Source organism: Hippopotamus amphibius, chromosome 14, assembly GCF_030028045.1.
Source record: "Hippopotamus amphibius kiboko isolate mHipAmp2 chromosome 14, mHipAmp2.hap2, whole genome shotgun sequence".
Taxonomy (NCBI): Eukaryota; Metazoa; Chordata; class Mammalia; order Artiodactyla; family Hippopotamidae; genus Hippopotamus; species Hippopotamus amphibius.
In genome coordinates this window covers 12,519,033-12,541,034 of record NC_080199.1, presented here as the reverse complement: position 1 = coordinate 12,541,034, position 22,002 = coordinate 12,519,033, and the positions used below count along the sequence as shown (strand labels likewise).

General features: G+C 36.7%; 1 protein-coding gene across 3 annotated transcripts in view; it reads left to right on the top strand.

The window, feature by feature from the left end:
• Nucleotides 1-22,002, top strand: part of IPO5 (importin 5) — a 38,622-nt gene that overhangs the window by 11,364 nt on the left and 5,256 nt on the right. For all 3 annotated transcript variants that reach the window (XM_057707451.1, XM_057707452.1, XM_057707454.1), the window contains exons 5-22: nucleotides 628-724; nucleotides 938-1,042; nucleotides 3,248-3,370; nucleotides 3,456-3,576; nucleotides 5,433-5,520; nucleotides 7,367-7,473; nucleotides 10,789-10,913; nucleotides 11,003-11,092; nucleotides 11,181-11,354; nucleotides 13,092-13,310; nucleotides 14,376-14,459; nucleotides 15,845-15,977; nucleotides 16,064-16,185; nucleotides 17,732-17,828; nucleotides 18,989-19,161; nucleotides 20,057-20,168; nucleotides 20,256-20,311; nucleotides 21,364-21,486. In XM_057707451.1, the coding sequence (XP_057563434.1) occupies nucleotides 628-724; nucleotides 938-1,042; nucleotides 3,248-3,370; nucleotides 3,456-3,576; nucleotides 5,433-5,520; nucleotides 7,367-7,473; nucleotides 10,789-10,913; nucleotides 11,003-11,092; nucleotides 11,181-11,354; nucleotides 13,092-13,310; nucleotides 14,376-14,459; nucleotides 15,845-15,977; nucleotides 16,064-16,185; nucleotides 17,732-17,828; nucleotides 18,989-19,161; nucleotides 20,057-20,168; nucleotides 20,256-20,311; nucleotides 21,364-21,486 (2,149 nt within the window). The remainder of the gene's footprint in view (nucleotides 1-627; nucleotides 725-937; nucleotides 1,043-3,247; nucleotides 3,371-3,455; nucleotides 3,577-5,432; nucleotides 5,521-7,366; nucleotides 7,474-10,788; nucleotides 10,914-11,002; nucleotides 11,093-11,180; nucleotides 11,355-13,091; nucleotides 13,311-14,375; nucleotides 14,460-15,844; nucleotides 15,978-16,063; nucleotides 16,186-17,731; nucleotides 17,829-18,988; nucleotides 19,162-20,056; nucleotides 20,169-20,255; nucleotides 20,312-21,363; nucleotides 21,487-22,002) is intronic.

The following is a 22,002-nucleotide window of genomic DNA, read 5'->3' as shown; positions in this document are numbered from 1 at the left end:
CAAGTGTATCTTGTTTATATCAGTAGTTCAGATTGGAGAATTAAGTAAAAGTATTCAGTTTAATTATTTACCAACTTTAAAGTAGAGCAGAACTTGGACTGCCTGGGTCAGCAGGGCTGGGAGCAGATTGTGAGCATGGCTGTTACAGTTAACACCTGAACCCCTGTGCTTGCTCTTGTCCCATCCTGCACTCCAGGTCAGCTTCCCGCTGAGACACAATGATAAGGACAAAGCAGAGAGCTGGGATGGGTGTGCACCTCGCCTCTACTCCCAGTCTGATCCTCTCTACTATGTTTCTGTTCACCTGACCCCAGAATACGATTGCTTGGAGGATGGGTAGATCATGTCCAGCCTTAAGGATTATTAGAAACTTTTGAGTCAGGCAGACATGTAGTTAGATGTCCTAGCTGACACCTTACTAAGATAGGATGTAGTTTTTTTGTTTTGTTTTGTTTTTTTGTTTTTTTGGCACACGGGCTTAGTTGCTCCGAGGCATGTGGGATCTTCCTGGAGCAGGGATCGAACCTGTGTCCCCTGCATTGGCAGGCGGATTCTTAACCACTGCGCCACCTAGGAATCCCAGGATGTAGTTTTTAAAGGATGCTTTCGATCTTTTTTTTTTTTTAGGAACTTTCCTGGAATTTTTGGAAATCAACAGCAGCACTATTTAGACGTCATCAAACGGATGTTAGTCCAGTGTATGCAAGATCAGGAACATCCATCGGTAACTGATTTCATTTCCATTAATATTAACACCTAACTAATACAGCATCGAACTTGTGAAAGAAATCTGTGTTTGAGATTGTCTTTGCTTTTATACTTTAAAATATAAATAATTGTTTTACTGATAAAGAAACTTTTCATCTTGAGTAAGAAAACTTGACCTTGCATGTATTAAGAATTTCTCATATTTGCATTTTTACTCTCTTCATTTTAGATCAGGACATTATCTGCGAGAGCTACTGCTGCGTTTATACTTGCAAACGAGCATAATGTTGCTTTGTTCAAACATTTTGCAGACTTGTTACCCGGATTCTTACAGGTAAGAAAATAGTTTAGAATAGGTGATAATTATATGCTTACTGGTTTTCTGTTGCTTAAATTCTCATCAGAGTTCTGTAACACATTCATTTATTCAGTATATATTTGTTGCCTACTATGTGCCAGCTGGGGATAGAGCAGTGAACAAAACACGCAGATCTCTGCCCCCATTGAGTTCATATCTTTTGTCTTTAATAGACATTAGTTTCAGATTTTTCCTGTAAGGCAAATGGTATGAAAAATTTATGCTTATTATTTCCATTGGAGCAACCAAATAACCTATGAAATGCAAGGCCCATTTTACATAAGGAGACACTAAGGCGGCGAGGGTAAGAAACTTGCCCAAGGTCACAGTGTTGGTAAGTGGTGAAATCACGCACAGTTGAAACCCAAATTGGATTGCAGTCCTTACTGTTAAATACAGGGCTTGTAACAGGTTGTCTTATAAAGTAAATAGTTTATGGTTAATTGACATTGGACTCCAAGGATAAGTTATTATTCTAAGGACATCTGCCTCAATCAGAAAGTAAAATAAGCTTGGGTAAGTCAGAGTAGTTATGCTCAACCTTGTCAGTCCTCAAACCCCATTTTATAACAAGTATTTGATAACTTTCTGTATTCTTTCTTAAAATGAAATGCATGGTAACAACTCATGTACACATATAAGCTTTTAAAATATCAATGTATGGCCTTAAGTGAATACAAAAAAGAAATAGAAAGTAAGGTCTAATAAAATGGCATGCTTTTCCACATATAAATGCTAGGGCCCGACCACAACAAAGACACAGTAGACTAGGTGGTTGCTGAGTGATCTGTACAAATAGCTATCTATGCAATAGCTAAAAATGTGAACTGATACAGAGGTATCATTGACCATTGGAACACCATGTTTTCTTTTACTGTTGGTGATTTGAACTGGTGATTTCCAGAAATGGTAAAGTTGTAGACAAAGCAAAATATGTATTCCTTCTTAATTTATACAGTATTTACATTTGATGGGGGAGGGAATCATCATGGTACATTAAAAGCAGGCAAAAAGTCATTTGTGAGTTAGGTTCTAGGTTCAGATTATTATAAATGAGCTTTTCATTTATGTAAATGTCTGACATAATCATGCAAGATGCATGATAAGGTCAGATCTGAGTTCCTTCTGAGCATTTGCATCATGGATATAGGACATCTAATACCCCTGGTCTTTGCATTTCCTCAGTCTTGTGACAACCAAGAAACACCTCTTGAGAGAAATAGTGCCTCTGTTGAGGACGAGGTTAGAGAGGATTTAGAGGCGTAAAAACTAAAGCTTCCTATGTGATAGAGTTATTACCAGAACTTAGTAGAAACTTTTTTCCCCATGTTTTGTTTGTTTGTTTAATTTATTTGGTTGCACTGGGTCTTAGTTGCAGCAGGCAGACCCCTTAGTTGTGGCATGCCAACTCTTAGTTGTGACATGCCAACTCTTAGTTGTGACATGCATGTGGGATCTAGTTCCCTGACCAGGGATCAAACTCTGGAGCATGAAGTCTTAACCACCACGCCACCAGGGAAGTCCCTTGCCCATGCTGTTAAGCTGAGAAGATAGTTTAGGTCAGTGACAAAACATTAACTGATGAAACATTCTATTGTTTTAGTAGTTTATTATCTACAGTCTTGAGTTACTTGCTATTTAAGTCTAATTTCAGATTTTTCTTCCTCTGAATTTAGAGTAAGTTAAAAGTTAGCCAGACTTTTAGGAGTTGTGACTCTGAAATAGGCAAAGGTGGATATGAAATGCATACTTAAACATTTCATGGTGACCAAACTGAACATCAGAGAGAAATAAATCGGGTAATTTTGGATACTTTAAATGTATCATAGGATCTAGTGTTTATTATATATATATAAATATTGGAAGGACAGAGAAGAATATCCTGGTTATGAAAAAATTCTTTGCAAGTCTTAAGTTTTGTTGTGGTGATTATTGTAGTTACACTGTTTTTAGTTTTTACTTAGGTTTAAATCTTTATGCTTCTAGTTAACATTAGGCAAAAGGAAAATATATGTGTGGTTGTAGGCAGAACGTGTGCATAGTATTGATTGCTAAGGTATTTAATGAAAGATAATACGAGTGTTTCTTTGTTGTCTGCCTCTTGATATTCTGGCTAATGAGGCATCATAAAGTGACTCTTGAACACAGACCTTATTTTTTTATTTATTTCATCTTTTCTAGGCTGTAAATGACTCATGCTATCAGAACGATGATTCGGTCCTAAAATCCCTTGTTGAGATTGCAGACACTGTTCCAAAGTATTTACGTCCTCATTTGGAAGCTACCTTACAGCTAAGTCTAAAGGTAGATTGAATACTTCAGTAAGTGTTCTGTTTCTTATTTTCAGTGAATAAGCTACTAACTGTATACAAATATGTCTTGTTTGTAGTTGTGTGGAGACACTGGCCTCAATAATATGCAGCGCCAGCTTGCCCTTGAAGTCATCGTGACCCTGTCTGAGACTGCAGCTGCTATGTTAAGAAAACATACCAATATTGTTGCACAGACCAGTAAGTCTGAAGTCTTTAAACAGTTTATGTTAAGATGGCAAAATTGTTGGGTAAGTTTGCTGATAGTTGTGTAAGTCCACAGATTTTATTGGTAGAAGGAATGTCCTTTTAAACTCAGGTAATCTGGGAAAATGCACCTATGCATTCTTAATTACACAGACCCAACATGATGGCCATGTTACAGCACCTTGAAACCTCAAGATAGCAGGCATGACTTGTAATACCTGGAAATAAACCAAAAGACTTATAAAGCCCTCTATGGGGAAAATTGGATGACCTGTTGAAAGACCAATAGGAGAACCAAATATCAGTACTCCTCAAATTAACCTAAAAATTCAAGATAATTATAGCCAAAATCGCAGTAGAGTTGATCATGATAAGATTGATTTTTAAAATTTGTGTGGCATAATTTTGATGAATAAAGTGCAGATCTTGCCTATCAGCTATGAAGATACAGAGTTTGTTGATGGTGCAGGGTATAGACAGATGGAACAAAAGGGTCTAGGAGCAGATCCATGGTCACACAGAGACAAAGTGGACTTGAAAAGATAATTCATCAAAGGTTGTTGGCACAACTGGTTATTTCTGTGGGAAGAATATGTCCCAAACCTCAAATATCCTATGAAACCCAATTTTCTTTCGGTTAATTAAACATGAAGTAATAGATACATTTTTTTAAGTAAAGTTTTTGAATAGTAGAAAGTGATTTTTTTAAAGACGGAGTCAGAAACCATAGATGTAAACAAACATCACTAAATTTGTACTAAAACAATTTTTTGACCAACCAAATACATCATAAGTGAAATTAGAAGATAAGCCACAGACCGGGAGAAAGTAGTTCAGTGCACACTATCAACAAAGTTTGGGTATCCAGAAAATAGAGGCTGGGAACAGGAAGTTTGCAGAAGAGGAATCTGAAACAGCTATTAAACACTGCTCAGTCTCCATAAATACAAGTGTGATTGTCAAATACCAGTTGTAAGAAAGTTTGACAATATCAAGTGTCGATGCAGGGTGTGGAGCACAGAGGACTCACAGGAGCACTTCACCTTGTGCAATAGACAGGCCTCCTTTTGAACTGCCCATGGGAATCAAGTTTATGCTGCCACTATGGAGAGCAGTTCATTGGGTTTTAGCAATATTAAAGATACTTGTGTATAAAAACAGATGATTGAACTTGGTGTACTCCCCCCAAAAAATAATAAATTAATTAATTTTTTAAAAAAAGATACTTGTAACAGTTTCATGCCGTGAACTCACAGTTGTCAAAGAGATATATATAAGAATCTCATGAAAGCAGATTTTGTAATAGGAAAAAAATTATAAGCAACCCAAATGTCCCCCAACAAGATAGTGTGTTTCTATAATGGAATGAATGCTATGAAGTAATTCAGATGAAATCCATGTGTGGTTGAGAAAAAAGCAAATTGCCAAAGGATATATATAGTAATACTGTTTATTATATAAAAATAAAACTTTGGAATAGTAGTATTATGTTATACATAGAAAAAAGTATAGTTCCAATATAAAAACAGTTTGGTAATGAGAAACATGGATTTTATTATGGTGCTTGCTTCTGGTGAGAGAGTAAGAGGATGTAACAGGGTTTGGAATATTTGACTTTTATCCTTAATGTTACTTCTTAAAAAAAAACAAAATCTAAAGCCAGTGTGACAAAAAAGGGCAAAAAGGTAATAAACCAGATTTGGGGAGCACAGGCAAATAATTTTTTGGTTTTATTCTTAGAGGCAAACCAAATCCTTTTTTTGTTACTTCTTAAAATTTTTATTAGTATGTGGTGATATTGACAAAATTAAAGAGAGAGTCTTCAGGTATGAAATAATTATTTTCTTTAGTTCCTCAGATGTTAGCAATGATGGTTGACCTTGAAGAGGATGAGGACTGGGCAAATGCAGATGAACTAGAAGATGATGATTTTGACAGGTAATCACACACACCAAAAAGTGTGTTGAAGTTTCCTTGATGGGATAGAGCAAGGTCAGGTGGCAGTGAGAGCTTAGGGTTACAAAGCCTATCTCTTCCCCACACTGTATTCTGTAAATCTGAAGTTAAACTTTTAAGTTTGGAATGTGGGACGTTTAGGCTTTCTCTGTTGTGTGTTTTTCTGTAGCAGATTTTGTAAATGCTCATTTTTAATAAAGTAGCTATCTTTTTTACTGTCTCCACATTTTCTTTAAGAATTTTTTAATAGTATCTTCTAAAACACATATAAAAGAGCTTTATTGTGATAAATGCCTTTATATGCATAGACCTTAATTTAGAATAGTTGTTTCAGCGAATTCCCTGTATTTTCCCCGTATAATGCAATTTAAGTTTAGGATAGAGAGGAGACTATAGTGGTGAGATTTATACACTGGGTGACAGTAACACTGAAGTTACTGTTTTACTTGTTTCAACTTAATAGGCACCCATGAATACCTATTCCTATGGAAAAGTCAACCAAAATTTATATTCACTGTGAAGTAATGATAATGGCCCCTTACCTACATATGAAACATAACACTTCAGAGCAGCTATTTTAATTTGATTCTTTCAGTGGTCCTAGAGGTATAGTATCATATTATAGATGTAGAAATGGAGAGGAGGGATTGATTGATTTGTCCAGGGTTGTATAGCCAGGTAGTAGACTGGGCTTAATACCAATTCTCTTAACTCTCCCTGGTGCATCACACTGCTTCACCTCCTTTTCTTAAAAAGAACTGAAATTATTTCCCTGAAAGACTGGTAGTTGGTGTAAGCTACTGAAACAGGTAATAGATAGAATTAGACATTTGATTTACAGAATATGTGGTGTATTTTTGAAGCTTAGTCCTGTTATTAAAAATGACTGACTTTGGGCCTAAATACTCTTTAGAAGTATATGAAAATAATCCTTGGCTAGAAATCACCTAATAGGGCTGAAGAGAAGACTGGGTTCCGATCAGGTTTCCTTACCCTGGTTCAGTTACTATTATGTGCTGCTACCTGGCTTTTAATTTGCCCTGTAAAAGGCACTTAAATTTATATGGTATATGAAGCTATTTTTTTCTGGACTAGATAAATAAGATTTTATCTGTGAGTAAATAGGGCATAAATACATTTTCAAGATCAGTACAAGTCTAAGAACCTGTTCTAAAGGTCAGTTTCATCTTTCCGGTCTTGCCTTCACAGAACAGTTAAAGATTATGCACATGACAAAGTCACTTCTAACTTTGCAGTTCTAGAACAATAAATGTGCGAAGACTTTTATGCCCAATTTTCTTCTGTTTTCAGTGAAAAAACTAGAATTGACTTTCACCTATGCATAATTTTTTTTGCAATACAAATTGTAGCCCTTAAAGATGAGTAAGCTGACAGTGAGGGAAAAATCATATATGCTCAGCATCCCTTTCAGTTTTCTTTATTCTGCCCACTGATAAGTTTGAAAAATATATTTCCAGGAAACAAGATACACAAGGCTTTCCTAAACACTGCTTATCCCTCAGAGTCTTAGAGTGTCAGAAGCTTAGTTTTAGCTAGTGAGTGGCATGGTTGGGGGAGAGTAGGAAAAGGCTTGGAAGATCAGATTCAGACATAAGACTTTTAAACCACGATGAGGCATGATAAATGTTTTATCCTCTTTTTTAAACTCTAGGGTTTTTAACCCACAACTTCACTACGTATACTAGAAAAACGACTTGAATTATTCTTCTTCAGTCTTTTTTAATAACGTGTTTAGAAATATGTCCATGTAGTGTCCTATTCTTGTGTACTTTGCATATATCGATGACATCGTTTTCTATGTGTGTAGCAATGCAGTTGCTGGTGAGAGTGCTTTAGACCGAATGGCTTGTGGACTTGGTGGAAAACTCGTCCTGCCGATGATCAAGGAACACATTATGCAGATGCTTCAGAATCGTAAGCTGTTACGTCTTTCAAATGCTAGAATAGTGCAGTGTGGCTTTCCAAATCTTAAACTCTAACAAATGCTTAGGACTGTATCTAAAAGTCAGTCTTTGCCTTTTTATATTCTGTGTTTAACCTAATTCTCACATTGATGAAATAGTATTTAGTCATCTTCAGAACCACTCAGTCTTACAGTGAAGAATATTTTTTCCTCAGTACTGCAAATATTATTCAATTCTCTTTCCTCAGAGTTGGCTTCAATGCATAGGAAAAAATTTTTAATTCTAAGGAAAATTAACAGATTTACTCCCTAGCCAGAAATATCTAAATTTGAGTTTAAATAAGACACCATTATTTGATTGATTGTGGAATACTTGCATATTTGATTCATATAGTCTTCCTTCATCTAATATCTTTTGTTTTTAAAAAAATACTTGTAGAAGAGAAGCTACTTCTGTATTTCTGCTTTTATATTCCTGACAAATATTTGGTCATGTTAGGCTTGTACCTGTAATTTGTATTAAGACCAAAAAGTGTTGTTTTTGTCTTTTTATTACAAAGTTAATGTGCTTGACGTTTTTTAAAACTTCAAATACAGAAATGTATAAACTGAAAGTCCCTTAACTTAAATTCAGAGGTGGCCACCGTTAACAGTTCTCTGAGACTTGAATCTCTGACCTCATTTACATGCGTAAGCAGTTGTGTTTAATGTGAATGTTGCATACAGACCCCACGCTTCCCTTAAGCTTCTGCTTCATAGTGCATCATATCACCACAGTGAGAGCTTCCCTTTTGTTTAACAGCCACATAGCATTCCACAGTTCCCCATTAAACCTTAATAGTTTTGTTGATAACATATGATGCTACTGCATACACTCGTCTACAGAAATCCTGGCTTACATGAATATGTGTATCTGTGGCATACATTACAGGAGACAGACTTGAGGGTCAAACCATTGATTTGGGATTTTCAAGTAGTGAAACGGAATCACAGAATACCACCTTCACATGAAAGTGAACTTTTGAGAACTCCAGTCCTTATGTTTTTTACCATGGTCCTGGTCCTCCTTTATCCTGTAAGATTCTTATTTATCCTAAGAAGGCATGGTCCAAAACCATTATCCCTTTTTAATGATGTGATTTTACATCTGGGTCTTGAAAAATAATTTCCCCCTTTTTTACCCCCTAAGTTTTGAGGGTTTTTTCTCCAAACAGATAGTCTTAGCATTACAGGCTGCTCAACCTATAAGAGTTACTAGACAGAATCTAGCTTTTCCGTTTTTAAGATGAAGAAAGTAAAGCCCAGAGATGTGAAAGCTTGCACACGGTCACCCAGCTCTCAGTGTTTCACCACTGTTTAATGCCACTCTTCTAGTATGTTGTGAAACTGCTTGTGATTTGTAGTTAAAGAATTTTTTTTAATTTATTTTTTTTTATTTATTGGCTGCATTGGGTCTTTGTTGCTGTGAGTGGGCTTGCTCTAGTTGCGGAGAGCAGGGCCTACTCTTCATTGCAGTGTGTGGGCTTCTCATTATGGTGGCTTTTCTTGTTGCGGAGCACGGGCCCTAGTGTGCAGGCTCAGTAATTGGGTGCACGGGCTTAGTTGCTCTAAGGCATGTGGGATCTTCCCGGACCAGGGCTCAAACCCGTGTCCCCTGCATTGGCAGGTGGATTCTTAACCACTGTGCCACCAGAGAAGCCCTGTAGTTAAAGAATTTGACTATAAGTTCCTGCTACAACTTACTGGCTGGCTGCAGAAGGCTTCACATGCATGGTAATGAACTCTTAATAAAGATTTGTTATTGTTAAATGTGTGACTTTGAGCAAGTCTGGACCTTTGTTTCCTTGTCTGTTTTTAAAAAAAACAAAAACCAAAAAACAGGAAAGTGATGCTTACCCTACACCCAGGGTTGGAGTTAGGATCCAAAGGTGTATTTAATACTTCATGTGAAAAGGGCTTTAAAAATAACAAATGATACGTATTTTGCAGTAACTTACTGTATACCCCACTTTTTTTTTTTTTTACTGTTTTTCTCTTTTTTACCCCACTTTATTTTAAAATAGTTTTATTGTTTTTCTTTAAATAGTAAACAGCATTTTTTTTATCTTAAAATTCAAAGGAAGAAAACCATTTTTATATTCCAATACCATCCCATTATATTTGCTGAACATACTTCCAGGAACTCTGCACATTGAGAATATATGAGACAAGTTTTTAAAATCTCCGAACCAAATATAGACATCTTTATATTTCAATATTTATGCATTAAAGGAATTTTTTTCTTTACTATTTGTTTATTTTTGTGTATTTTAACTGAGTTACAGTTAACATAATGTTATATTGGTTTCAGATGTATAGCATAATGATTCAATATTTGTGTACTTTGCAAAATGATCACCACAATAAGTTTAGTTACTCCTCTTTAAAATAATGTGTCCAGTATGCAAAGATTAGTGTCAGATATTGGTTTCTTAGGATTATTATTCCTCAGTTGAGAAATTTGGCTTAATGGTGTATTAAGTAATTGAAATACATTTAAAGAATATATATATCAATGTTATCATAAATAATAATAGTAAACTTTGAATGTTTAGCAGAAAAAAAATTAGCCGTTTTTCAGAGGAATTAGTTGCAACAGACTTTATCTTTTTCATGGGTTTTGTGCTCCCCAAAGGGAAAAATTAAGTCTGATATCTAATTTAGGATTTTTCTACAACTTCGTTAACCCTTACACTAGCAGTTCTCATTATTCTCAGGCTCTCTTTACAGTGAGGATCCCAGGGTGCTTTTGTTTTGGGGGATTTTTTTTTGTTTCTTTTTTTGATCTGAACATTTGCTCCCCTTTATAAGATGGTAAAAATTTTGTTTTGTTTTTTTAATTGGAATATAGTTGATTTACAATGTTGCATTAGTTTCAGGTGTACAGCAAAGTGAATCTGTTATACATATATATCCACTTTTTCTTAGATTCTTTACCCATATTGGTCATTACGGAGTGTTGAGTAGAGTTCCCTGTGCTATACAGTAGGTTCTTATTAGTTATCTGTTTTACATATAGTAGTGTGCATCCCAACCTCCCAGTTTATCCCTCCCTCCACCCACGATACTGCCTTTTAAATTTCGGAGTAGAAATGCTTGTGTGACGTACACTGTGACAGTGAAGAAATCCAGTCAGGCACTTTGTCTATTTTTCTAGGTAATAAACGTGTAAAAGTATTTTGTTACGCTTTTCCAAATAAGGAGAAATTCCTTATACTTCTGACTGCCAGAGTGACATGTTTGTAGTATCTAATTGCTGTTCCTTCCTGTGCAATTCTGTTCTGCAGCTGACTGGAAGTATCGGCACGCAGGATTAATGGCCTTATCCGCCATTGGGGAAGGATGCCACCAGCAAATGGAAGGAATTCTAAATGAGATAGTCAATTTTGTTTTGCTTTTTCTTCAGGATCCTGTAAGTACCAGTAAATATTTGATACGTAATTATTGCCAGTTTCACATGGGACCCTATTGCCTTTACTAATACAAAGGTGCCTATTCCAGCATCCCAGAGTGAGATATGCAGCCTGTAATGCCGTGGGACAGATGGCCACAGATTTTGCACCTGGTTTCCAAAAGAAATTCCACGAGAAGGTAAGTAATGAGTCTGCAAACAACACTCAAATCAAACTCTTAGAAGAGGAGTGGCATTTGAAAATGTGTGTGTGACTTCATTTCCCAGGTGATAGCAGCTCTGCTGCAGACCATGGAAGACCAGGGCAATCAGCGCGTGCAGGCCCACGCTGCTGCCGCTCTCATCAACTTCACTGAGGACTGTCCCAAGTCACTGCTTATTCCATATTTAGATAATTTGGTGAAACATCTGCATTCCATCATGGTCCTTAAACTTCAAGAGGTAAGTTTCAAGATCTTGAAGCTCCCTATTCATAGAGATTAATTTAGGTTAATTTGATAGGAAAGGCCTGGAAAAAGAGGGACTTTTCAGCATGGCCGTAAAGAATAGAAAGTTAGAAGGAAGACATTCCAGGCTGTTCTAAGTAGTGTAATTCAGGCTTGACCAGAGAATGGGAATATTAGACTTGGGAAAGATATGGACTAAAGGTTAGGTAAAAGCAACATGTGAATTGCCTGGAAAAGAAGGCAGAGTTATTTTTGAACTCTGATGTATGTAGATTTGGAAGAACCATTTTACGTTCTTAACTGCTGCAAGAAGTCATGAAAACGTGATTATAGGAAATCAGCACAGTAGCAACATGAGGCATAAACAAAAATGGGGAAGAGTTAAGGCAGGGCCGTACAATTATTGTTCAGGGAGCTTGGATGATAATAGTGGGAACTGTAGGGGCAAGTGATTCTGAAAGGTGATTCTCAGGAAGCATTAGCAGTTTCTGTCTGCCAGTTTGAATTTAAAAAAAATGAAAGAGAGGGAAGCAAAAAGTGTTGATCACTCTCCTAACCTGGGTGAGAGAAAATATAAAAAAGAATATCCTTTTGGTTTTAGATATGTTGAATTCTTAAAATAAGGCCTGACCATCCAAATAGAAGACAGTTTATAGTTACAGCTTAAGTAAGAGGCAACGTAAAAAAAAGTGAATGATGTCAGTGTATCAGTGTGAGAGAGAAAAGATGCAGGTAAGGGGGCGAAGATTGAAGCCCAGTTTGTTGTCAAATACAATGAAACTAAAATTCTACTCTAAAGTGAAATGAATAAAAAAGACATGCAAAATAAAAGCCTTTTAACTATTCAGCAGACACAAAGTTATTGTCAAATTGCTATAAAAGTTTTTAACGCTCCGTTTCTGTACTTCAGTTCATGATGAAATGGTAATAGTTAGTAAACCACACTTTGCCTAGCACTGGTCTAAGGGAGAACAGGGAGGAAGAGAGGAAATAACTGTCTCAGAAGCAAAGAAGGGGGTTTGAAGCAAAGGATGGGTGCTCGTTGTCCAATAACCGCAAACTAAGAATGTAAAGTAGGAGCATGAGTGTATCTGAAGACAGACAGAGGTAGACAAGTTGCAGGCATATTGGTTAGGTTAGTTAAATCAGGAATTGCTGGATCAGATGTGACATTACTAGTAGATTTGGGTAAAGGGCTGAAGTGTGAAGAGTGGCTCTAATTCTTCCCTCCCCCATGGGACCAGTATGTCAGATACAGACTGAAGGAAGGAGCTGCTAAGATGGGATGGGGGGAGGAGGGTAAAGTATGTGAGCAAGAGCTATGCGAAGAGAGAGTAGCTAAGGAAGAAGGACATTCCAGTGAGATGAGAGGCCAGTCATGATGTTAAATGTAGAACAGATGCTGAGATGCAAAAGAGGGAAGTAAGTTGACCTTTTAAAGGTGTGTTGGGACTCACAGTACAAGGAGAAAGAGCTTTGCCGAGAGTGGCTGTGGTTGATGAGGGCGTGAGGAACATCTGGAGTAGCTCAGGAGTAATGTATTGACAGGAGAGAACATCACACATAAGTAACTCAGCGGGGCTTCGCACGCTTGCTCCGAGACCTACAGTCTCCACTCTGGCTGCAGAGGGTGGGCTCAGCTTGCAATTTCAGAAAAGTCCTCAGGAACATGCAGGGCATGTTTCTTGCAATTTCTCATTTGTGTGATTGATGTTGTGTGTCTTCCTTCTAGTTGATTCAGAAAGGCACCAAGTTGGTTTTGGAACAAGTTGTGACGTCTATCGCATCAGTTGCAGATACTGCAGAAGAAAAATTTGTCCCCTACTATGACTTATTTATGCCATCACTGAAGCACATTGTTGAGAATGCAGTTCAAAAGGAACTCAGACTTCTCAGAGGAAAAACTATTGAATGCATCAGCCTCATTGGTCTGGCTGTTGGGAAGGAAAAAGTAAGTGATGTGTATGTAGTATGTTGAATTTATTGTATGTAATTTGACTATGGAAGCATTGAGGGTACCAGAGGTTTTTTTCCTTCTGATAAATGGTTTTTTGGATGCTTGTTTTTTTTTTCCATTACCTTATTCTTATATTGCTTCAATTTTATATATAAGTAAATTGTTGCCTGCCTTTTTTTCATCACTGATATTAAGATTTTTTCTTAACTCAGTTACGCTCTTGAAACCGTCTCTTATGTGTACAGTCTATCTCTATGGAGGCTTGTGGAATTCAAGACCCATATATTTAATTTCACCCATTTAATGTGCTTGGGAACATTCTAGTTGCTTTCTTGTTAATCTAAAAAGTGTCCCAAGAGAAATTTATACACATATAGTTCTTCAGAGAGTAATTAGCAAGGACCATTGGCCAGTGTGTTTTTCTTCCTGGCCAACATCTCGGAGCTGTCAAAGCTAACGCAAAAGAAGTTCCTCTGTCATCAACCCCTCACGTTCTGATTCTCAGAGCTTTCAGCATAGAACCTTTCTGTCTGGTCTCCTCTAAAACCAGCATTATTTTTTTTTCTGGGAGACACTGAGAACCTAACCAATAAAACATTTTTATGTTCCACACTGCATTTTGGCTCTCAGACTACCTGTGAAACAGTTTATACAATGGAGATTGCGCGACCTATGCAGAGTCGGACGAAAATCATCAAGTTCTATAGAGCAGCCCCAAATTGTCTTCCGGGAGTTGGATTATCTTTTTACTGCTCGAAACACATAAGCCATGGACCAAGACTTGACGCCGCTGGAACTGTCTTTATACTACAATTCATTTTCACCTTCACTGGAAAACATATTTTTCTAGAAAGAGCACTAAGTCCATTGCAATATAGATGAAAAGTTTTCAGTATAATACTTCTTATCTCAGGGGTTATAACCCATGCAAGAAATGTAATAGATTTGGGGGGAAAGCTTTATTATTACACAAGAAACAAAATTGGGTAGAATAGCACCTCTCTGATATGGTTCACATGAGTAATATTAGTGCCTTTTTCCCCAAATATTTACTTCCAGTTCATGCAAGATGCATCAGATGTGATGCAGCTGTTACTGAAGACGCAGACAGACTTCAGTGACATGGAAGATGATGACCCTCAGGTAAAGCAGCCCTCACATTCGCCTTCACCCTTTTGGTTGATAGCACAGGGTTAAATGTACTAAAAAAAGAAATTGAGTAATATGTTTCTCAAGACAATATCAACCCCTGGTTTCAGAGACTTTCTTCACTGGTTTTCCTTCTACTTCACATGCGTTTTTTTCCCTCTGTCCATTACAGGCTGCTCCCCTTCTGACTAAAGTTTTTGGTGCTATTGGGGTTCCGTCGTCCCAAGCTCTCTTATCTCCTCACTCCTCTTGAGCAGCTTCAGTTCCATATGGTTGTGACTTCAGGGTTCATTTATCCAGCCCCTTACTAGACGTCTCCATGTGGATGTCTTCTGGCCCTTTAAATGCCACATGAATTCCCTCCCGTCAGAAGCCGAAGAAATCCAGAAACCCAACAATTTTAGAATATGGTGTGCTCTTTTCTTCGCCTGTGAACAGACATTCATTTAGCTTAGAAAGAACCCTCCTCACTCAACCTGGCTAACTCCTGCCCATATTTCATGGCCAATACAAGTCTCAGTGGTGGGTACTTAGGACTCTCTTGCAGTAACATCGTAAATGTCTGTCATAGTCTTAATGACATTCACAGTGCCTACTGTACAATGGGCATTCAGTAAATAATTGTTGAATTAAATTTTAACTTTACACAGCCACACTATAGTTGTTTTCCATACTTAAAATGTTTTTTCCAAACACTTAAAAATGTTTTTTTGGTTTTGTTTTTTAAATTAGGAGTGGGGAATGTGTTTGCACATATAGGCATGTGAAATAAATATATAGAAAGATACTGGAGAGGAAAAGTCATTTTTTGGGCCATAGGGATGAATTAGAACCAGATTCTCTCTAGGTGATTTGTAGGTGATTAAGTCTTTGTAAACACAGTAATAGGAGAAGAGGTCTCTTAAATGTGGACAATCCCTTATGCAGAAAACTTAAACAGCTAGGAGAAAGGGATGTTTAATAGTTAATGACTGGGATGTTAGGCAGTAGGCAAAGTCAGGTAAGTTCCTGCCTTCAAGAAAATTAGTGCCTAGCGGTTGTTATGTTTAAGTAGGGTTTTGTTACATGATTCAGATGCTGTTAGAGAAAACTATACAGTATATTGCTTCTTGAAAGTAGGGGAAAATAAGACAGAGTCCTAGTCTTTTTTGCCTTACCTATTGTCTGTATCCTAGTGTAGAAGTTCACAGTGATTTTCCATTGTTTCTGAACATTTTAAGTATGTGACCTTAGAAAATGCACTCATTACTTAAAGAGTCTTGAATATAAAATGAAACAGTGTTTCCTTGAAACAGGGAAGAAGGGGCTTTCTTTTTCCATTTTTTACAATCATTTTTTTAAAAATCAATTTTAATGTAATTTTTAATTTTTCTCCCCAGATCTCTTACATGATCTCAGCATGGGCCAGAATGTGCAAAATCCTTGGAAAAGAATTTCAGCAGTACCTTCCAGTGGTTATGGGGCCTTTAATGAAGACGGCTTCAATTAAACCTGAAGTAGCCCTTTTAGATAGTAGGTGTCTTCATGAGGATGTGGCAGTTGTGGAATTTCTCTTTGTTATGTTTTTAATGTGAATTTGCTTGCTTCTTTGTTAATAGCCCAAGACATGGAGAACATGAGTGATGATGATGGTTGGGAATTTGTGAACCTTGGAGATCAGCAAAGTTTTGGTATTAAAACTGCAGGACTGGAAGAAAAGTCAACCGCTTGTCAGATGCTGGTAATTATAATGATTACTGAACTTTGTTTTGTAACTTCTCATAATGAATTCATGCATAATGAATACATATACTGTATATAATTACAGTATATAGTATATATAATACATATACTGTAGATATACATTATATATACATAAATTTCATAGGAGTCCTTTTCATGGATGCTGAAGAAGTTATTTTGAAGAGCCAGGAATGTATTCTTTAATAAATAAAATGTAGAAACCTTTTGACCCAACATTTCCACGTACGGATTTCCATCCTAAAGAAATGTGGATAAAACCTTCCATTACCAGTGCTGTTTTTAATAACAACAACAAAATGAATAGCCCAAATAACTATTGTTAGGAAGGTGATCAGTGACTACTGTGCCCTGGAGTATACACAGCCATTACAGAGCTACCTGAGGGGAAGGCGTTTTGCCTGTTTCATTCTTAGTGTGTAGTAAATGCTAAGGAGTGTTTTTGAATGAACAGAAGTGTGCTCATAGTATTAAAAATAAAGTTGGTATGATTTCATTGTATTAAAAAAAGTAGACATGGTAGGAAAATCAAAATGTTTATGGTGATTATCTCTTGTGGTATGGGGTCTGTGTGTGTTCTCTCTGCGTTTCCTTTTTTAAACGTTTATGAGCATATGTTGTAGACAGAGGTTTTTTTGTTTGTTTTGGTTTTGGGGTTTTTTTTAACAAATAGAATTAAGAGATTATGGTAACAACATTGTAAATCAATTAAACTTCAATAAAAAAGAAATAAAATTTTTTAGAAAGAGATTATGAATAATAAATAAATAAATTTAATAAAATAAAAATAATGGACTTAAAAACTTAAAAAAAAAAGATTATGGTATATTACAAATCCAGTAGTTAAGTAAGCCTAAATAAAAATTAATGGCTTAAATTTTATTTTGTATTAGTAAAGCATTGTGTTTTCTAATTCATTTAAACATATATTTCTTGAATTTATACTAATCAGTACTTAATTGCCTATAATTTATAAACATTTTTGGATTTTTTGTAGTATCACTCAACTTGAAAACAAATATAAACGTAACATCTTTAAGCAAAATCACCAAGTCTTTTCATGTAGTGAAAGAGAATAAGACAATTAAGACAACAGTTTTTTCTGTTTCACTGTTGAAATGATTTTTTTTTAATTCAAAATAACATAAGCCTGTTTGCTACAGATTTACAGAAGTGATGTGCTGTGATTATGTTTTCAGGGTTTTTTTTTTTAACATGTATAGCTTTTTAGGTTGTCTTAATTAAGTGGTATCTTTTGCTAAATTCTCCACCACACAAAATAAGAATGTGAAGTACTCCACCCTTTGAATGACAGTGTATGCTGCAGTCATTTCCTGTTTTACAATTCCCTTTAGTTAGAAGACTGATTTCACAGTCCTACATGCATATACAGCTTTAAATGTAGTTAGCTCTAGTCTAGTTAGGATATAACATTCTGTGGTCCTTATGGTTTTGCAGTTTGTTAATAAATATTAATACATAAAAATCAACATGGATCTTGATTTCTCTTCAAATCTTTGTTTCAGGTTTGCTATGCTAAGGAGTTAAAAGAAGGCTTTGTGGAGTACACTGAACAGGTTGTCAAACTCATGGTCCCTCTACTGAAATTTTATTTCCATGATGATATCCTATGATTTTTGAACAGAAAATATTTCTATTGTTGAAGTGTTAGACTGTGCTAACCGAAGTAAGTGTACATCACCAGTGTTCTGTTTGCATGGACAGTGGTTTCAAGTTACAGAGTTGGTTCTTTGCAAGTGCCTTTGTTTCATTTGTGCCAAGAGCAAGAAAAAGAAAATGTCAGCTGTCCTCTAGTTTGACAGTTCTCTCTGGAGCGCTGAAGAGTTTTAAGGATTGTTATTTTATTAGCAAATGTTTATAGTTGGGTATAATTGCTGCTTTCCCCAAATATCTTTTGGTGATGTTAAGAAAAAGCAAGACCCTTTTTAACAAATTAGAGACCAGCCTACAGTACTTAACTTTCTATAGCTCATTTCAAATGTGGATAGCACCTCTGGGGAGAAACGTCTCTAGGTAAACCTGCATGAAGCAGATTTTCCTCCTCAACGTGATGGTAGTTGTAATTAATATGTATAGGTACGTTTTTGTGCGTTTTCGCACACGCGCACGCACACACACACACACTTTCATAGGTGGGTAAAAAAAATGGCAGCCGATGGAGCCAAACCCAGATCTGTCCGGCTCCAGAGCCCCTTTGTTGTGGTTCCTCATGCAGTGTCCTGCACCCGTCCTTTACAGGAGACGGCTTTTGCCCAGCAGCCTTCCCATAATTTAGCCTGAGGATAGAGCAATTATTTTTACGAGGAAGTCTCAAGACCTTATTTTAGAAATGATATTAGGTAGGGGGAGGCAAGTCCTCTTCACTTAAAACTGAAGAGGCTGATTCCAGGAGAGATCCTCATTTTTCTTAGTAAAGTCATCGCTTCAGTTGCGTTTGTTGGAAACATGCATTACCTCAAGTTTGAGGATAGGTACATCCTGAGACATGCTATGAGAGTCCCAGGTCCCTCCTCAGTCCTTTTTATGTTTAATGGTTACATTTGAGCCTTCATTCCTGTTTTATTGTAGGTGACAGAAAAGACCGGAGATTTGTCTTAGGGGACAGGGAGACTTCTGTTTTTATACACAGGTTATATTTAACAGAAGCTCTTGGAGTGCAGTCTTAGATAAGCAGAATCTGCCTAGCCCGCCACAGTCTTAAGGATAGTGATTGCACTAAATGTAATCTGAAGATAATGAGTACATTTCCTTAACAATAAAACGTGTTCGAGTGGCAGCAGCAGAATCCATGCCTCTTCTCCTGGAATGTGCAAGAGTTCGTGGTCCTGAGTACCTCACACAGATGTGGCATTTTATGTGTGATGCTCTAATCAAGGCCATTGGCACAGAACCAGATTCAGATGTCCTCTCAGAAATAATGCACTCTTTTGCAAAGGTAAGTATTTTTCTCTTCAAAACTATGTATAAGATTGTGGGTACATTTATTAGTCTTGCTGAATAAATGGGGTTTTTTTTTATGCTGTAACAGATAATTTTCCTTTTCTTCCAAAAATGTTTAATGTTTCGGTGTTATCAGTCTTTTTGCTTTTCTTTCTTTTTAAGAATAGCTGCTCTTGTATTCCAGTCTTCGTTAGTTTCCATCGTCATTACCTAGTAACCCAACTACAGGAACTTGGGGCATCATCCAAGTCCTGTCTAGTTTCTGTCCTGTTCTCTCTCCCCTAAATTCCCGTTTGTTTTTTGCCCCATCTTTTCTTTTTGCTATTGAAATAGCCACCCTTGGTCTACTCCAGAAGTCATTGCTTCTTTTCCTCACAGTTCATTCATGTTTCTTCCAGGGCTGTTTGAGTCACTCCCCTTCCCATGTTCTTAACCGTCACCGTTGCTCACAGCTCCATAGCTTGCTCCACAGTTTGGTTTAAAAACTCTTTATTTGTCCCCGTTTACACTCCTGAAGTTCAAATTTTATTTTTCCAAAGAGCGCATTCTGCCATGCCTTTGCCCACATCATCCCCTTCGCCTGTAATGCAAGCGTAGCCTTTTTCCAGTGCCATCTTTGTACCAATTGTGCATGTGGTAATTAAGCTCCTTAGAAGGTGTTCTTTTCCATCTTTGAATCCGCAGCACCCAGCGTAATTCCTAGCACTTAAGACATGCTCAGGACATGTTTAAAGGAAAAATATTTTTTAAATTCTTCTCTTTAAAATACTGGCATGATAGCAGAAACAAACCAAGTGGATTTACTCATTTAATCATTAATCTTCCAGGGCACTGAGTTCTGTTAATTTTTAAATGTTATGAGTTGCTTTCTTTCCTTAACCTCGTTTTAGTGCATTGAAGTCATGGGAGATGGATGCCTTAATAATGAACACTTTGAAGAGTTGGGAGGTATATTGAAAGCTAAACTTGAAGAACATTTTAAAAATCAAGAATTGCGGCAAGGTAAGTTTTCCATGCTTTTATTTCTGAATGTAATCCTTGACCATTTTGGCGACCATTTAAAAAGACATTTATTTGGGTGTGTTTTAGTTAAAAGACAAGATGAAGACTATGATGAACAGGTGGAAGAATCACTACAAGATGAGGTAAATTATTCTGTTTAGAACTTAATTTACATGACCACTTGCATCTGGAAGATAATGCTTAAGTTTCTGATTCATCTGACTTCTCCTGAGATGGGCTTCTTATTAATCTCTAGCAGAAGAATCTGACATGTATTTCACATATTTATTTAGAGAATAAGTAATTCGAAATTAGCTGGTTTGTGGTTTTGGATGCTGTGTGCATTTTGTTGCAATGACCTCACATATAAAAGCACTTTGGTGTTTGCCTCTTATTTTCTTCTATACCTTCTCACAACAATCATTTGTATTTGATGGTACTTTCACCATTTTAAAGGTGAGTGAACTCAAACTCGAATGTTAAATGACTGCCTAGAGCCACACTGTTGACAATCTCATGCTTAAGGCCAGATCTTTCTTTAACACCAGCTGCCTTTCCACTGGACCACAGAATTGTGCAGACTTCCTTGCACAGATATGCATGCAGTGGTTGACATAATTCTTTATGTTGCTACTCGGTTTTCTCACCGTCAAACCACTTGATGCCATTACACACATTGCAGCTGTGGGTTTAGGGTCTGTCATGTGTGGCCTGTGGCCATCTGGTAGACCAGTACTGGCACATGCGGGTCGTCCCACTCCTCTGCAGGGTGCTCACATGCTGCTCACACATTGTTCCCAGGGATGTAAGTAACTGACCCCACATCTCCCAACCGTCCTGCTCCAAAACTAGAAAAAGTCTTGCAGAAAGCAAACAAAAAAATAGTAAAGTGAAATCACTTTTGTTTCAGAACTTTGACATTTGGGATAGTTTTTCAACCATGTATTTTAAATATATTCCAAGAAAAGTATTTGCAATAAGTGCAATACTTACCACACTCCTTCCTTTCTTTCCATAGGCAGACAGGAGACATCACTGGGCTAACCTCAGTCTCTGGACTCTTACTATACTCTTAAGAAAGTGATGAGAAATTTAATTTTCTACTTTTCTTAGAGTTTTAATGATAAATGTTACTGTCACTGATAGCGGGGATGCTGTGTGAGTACACATGGGGGTGCTTGTGTTTGTTTTTCAGGATGACAATGATGTTTATATTCTGACCAAAGTGTCAGACATTTTACACTCGGTCTTCAGCAGCTACAAGGAAAAAGTGTTACCGTGGTTTGAACAGCTGCTTCCATTAATTGTCAACCTAATTGTAAGTGTTACCTCTTTTTGACAATTATTTTAGATAACTGACCTGGAAATCTTTCCTTATAGCATTTGAAAACTTACACTTTCAAGTCAAAGTGAATCCTAGTCTGCTGTACCCCTTCACCTTACCAAGTTTATTGCATTGCCCTGGATCATTTCTCAGTTGGTATATGCTTGACGTTTACTAATTAGGTTTTCCGTAGTTCAGTTAGTTTATAATACAGTCTAAAGACATACAGCTGATGTTTTATTATTTCAGATTATCTATACCCTGCTAAATTAACAAATGGAAAAAAAATGGTTACAGGTTTTGGGTTTTATTTTGCAGTGGACCCTAGAAAATTCAGGTTTGGTCCTTATTATGTACCACCAGTGATCATAGATTCTGGATGATAGCATTATATATATATACCATTTTTAAAATGTATTATAAATTTAAAAGCAGTCATCAGATATTTAGGGGTTTTTTTTGGCTTTCAGTTTTGTTTTATGGTATTTAGTAGTGCCATGTGTTTTTTAA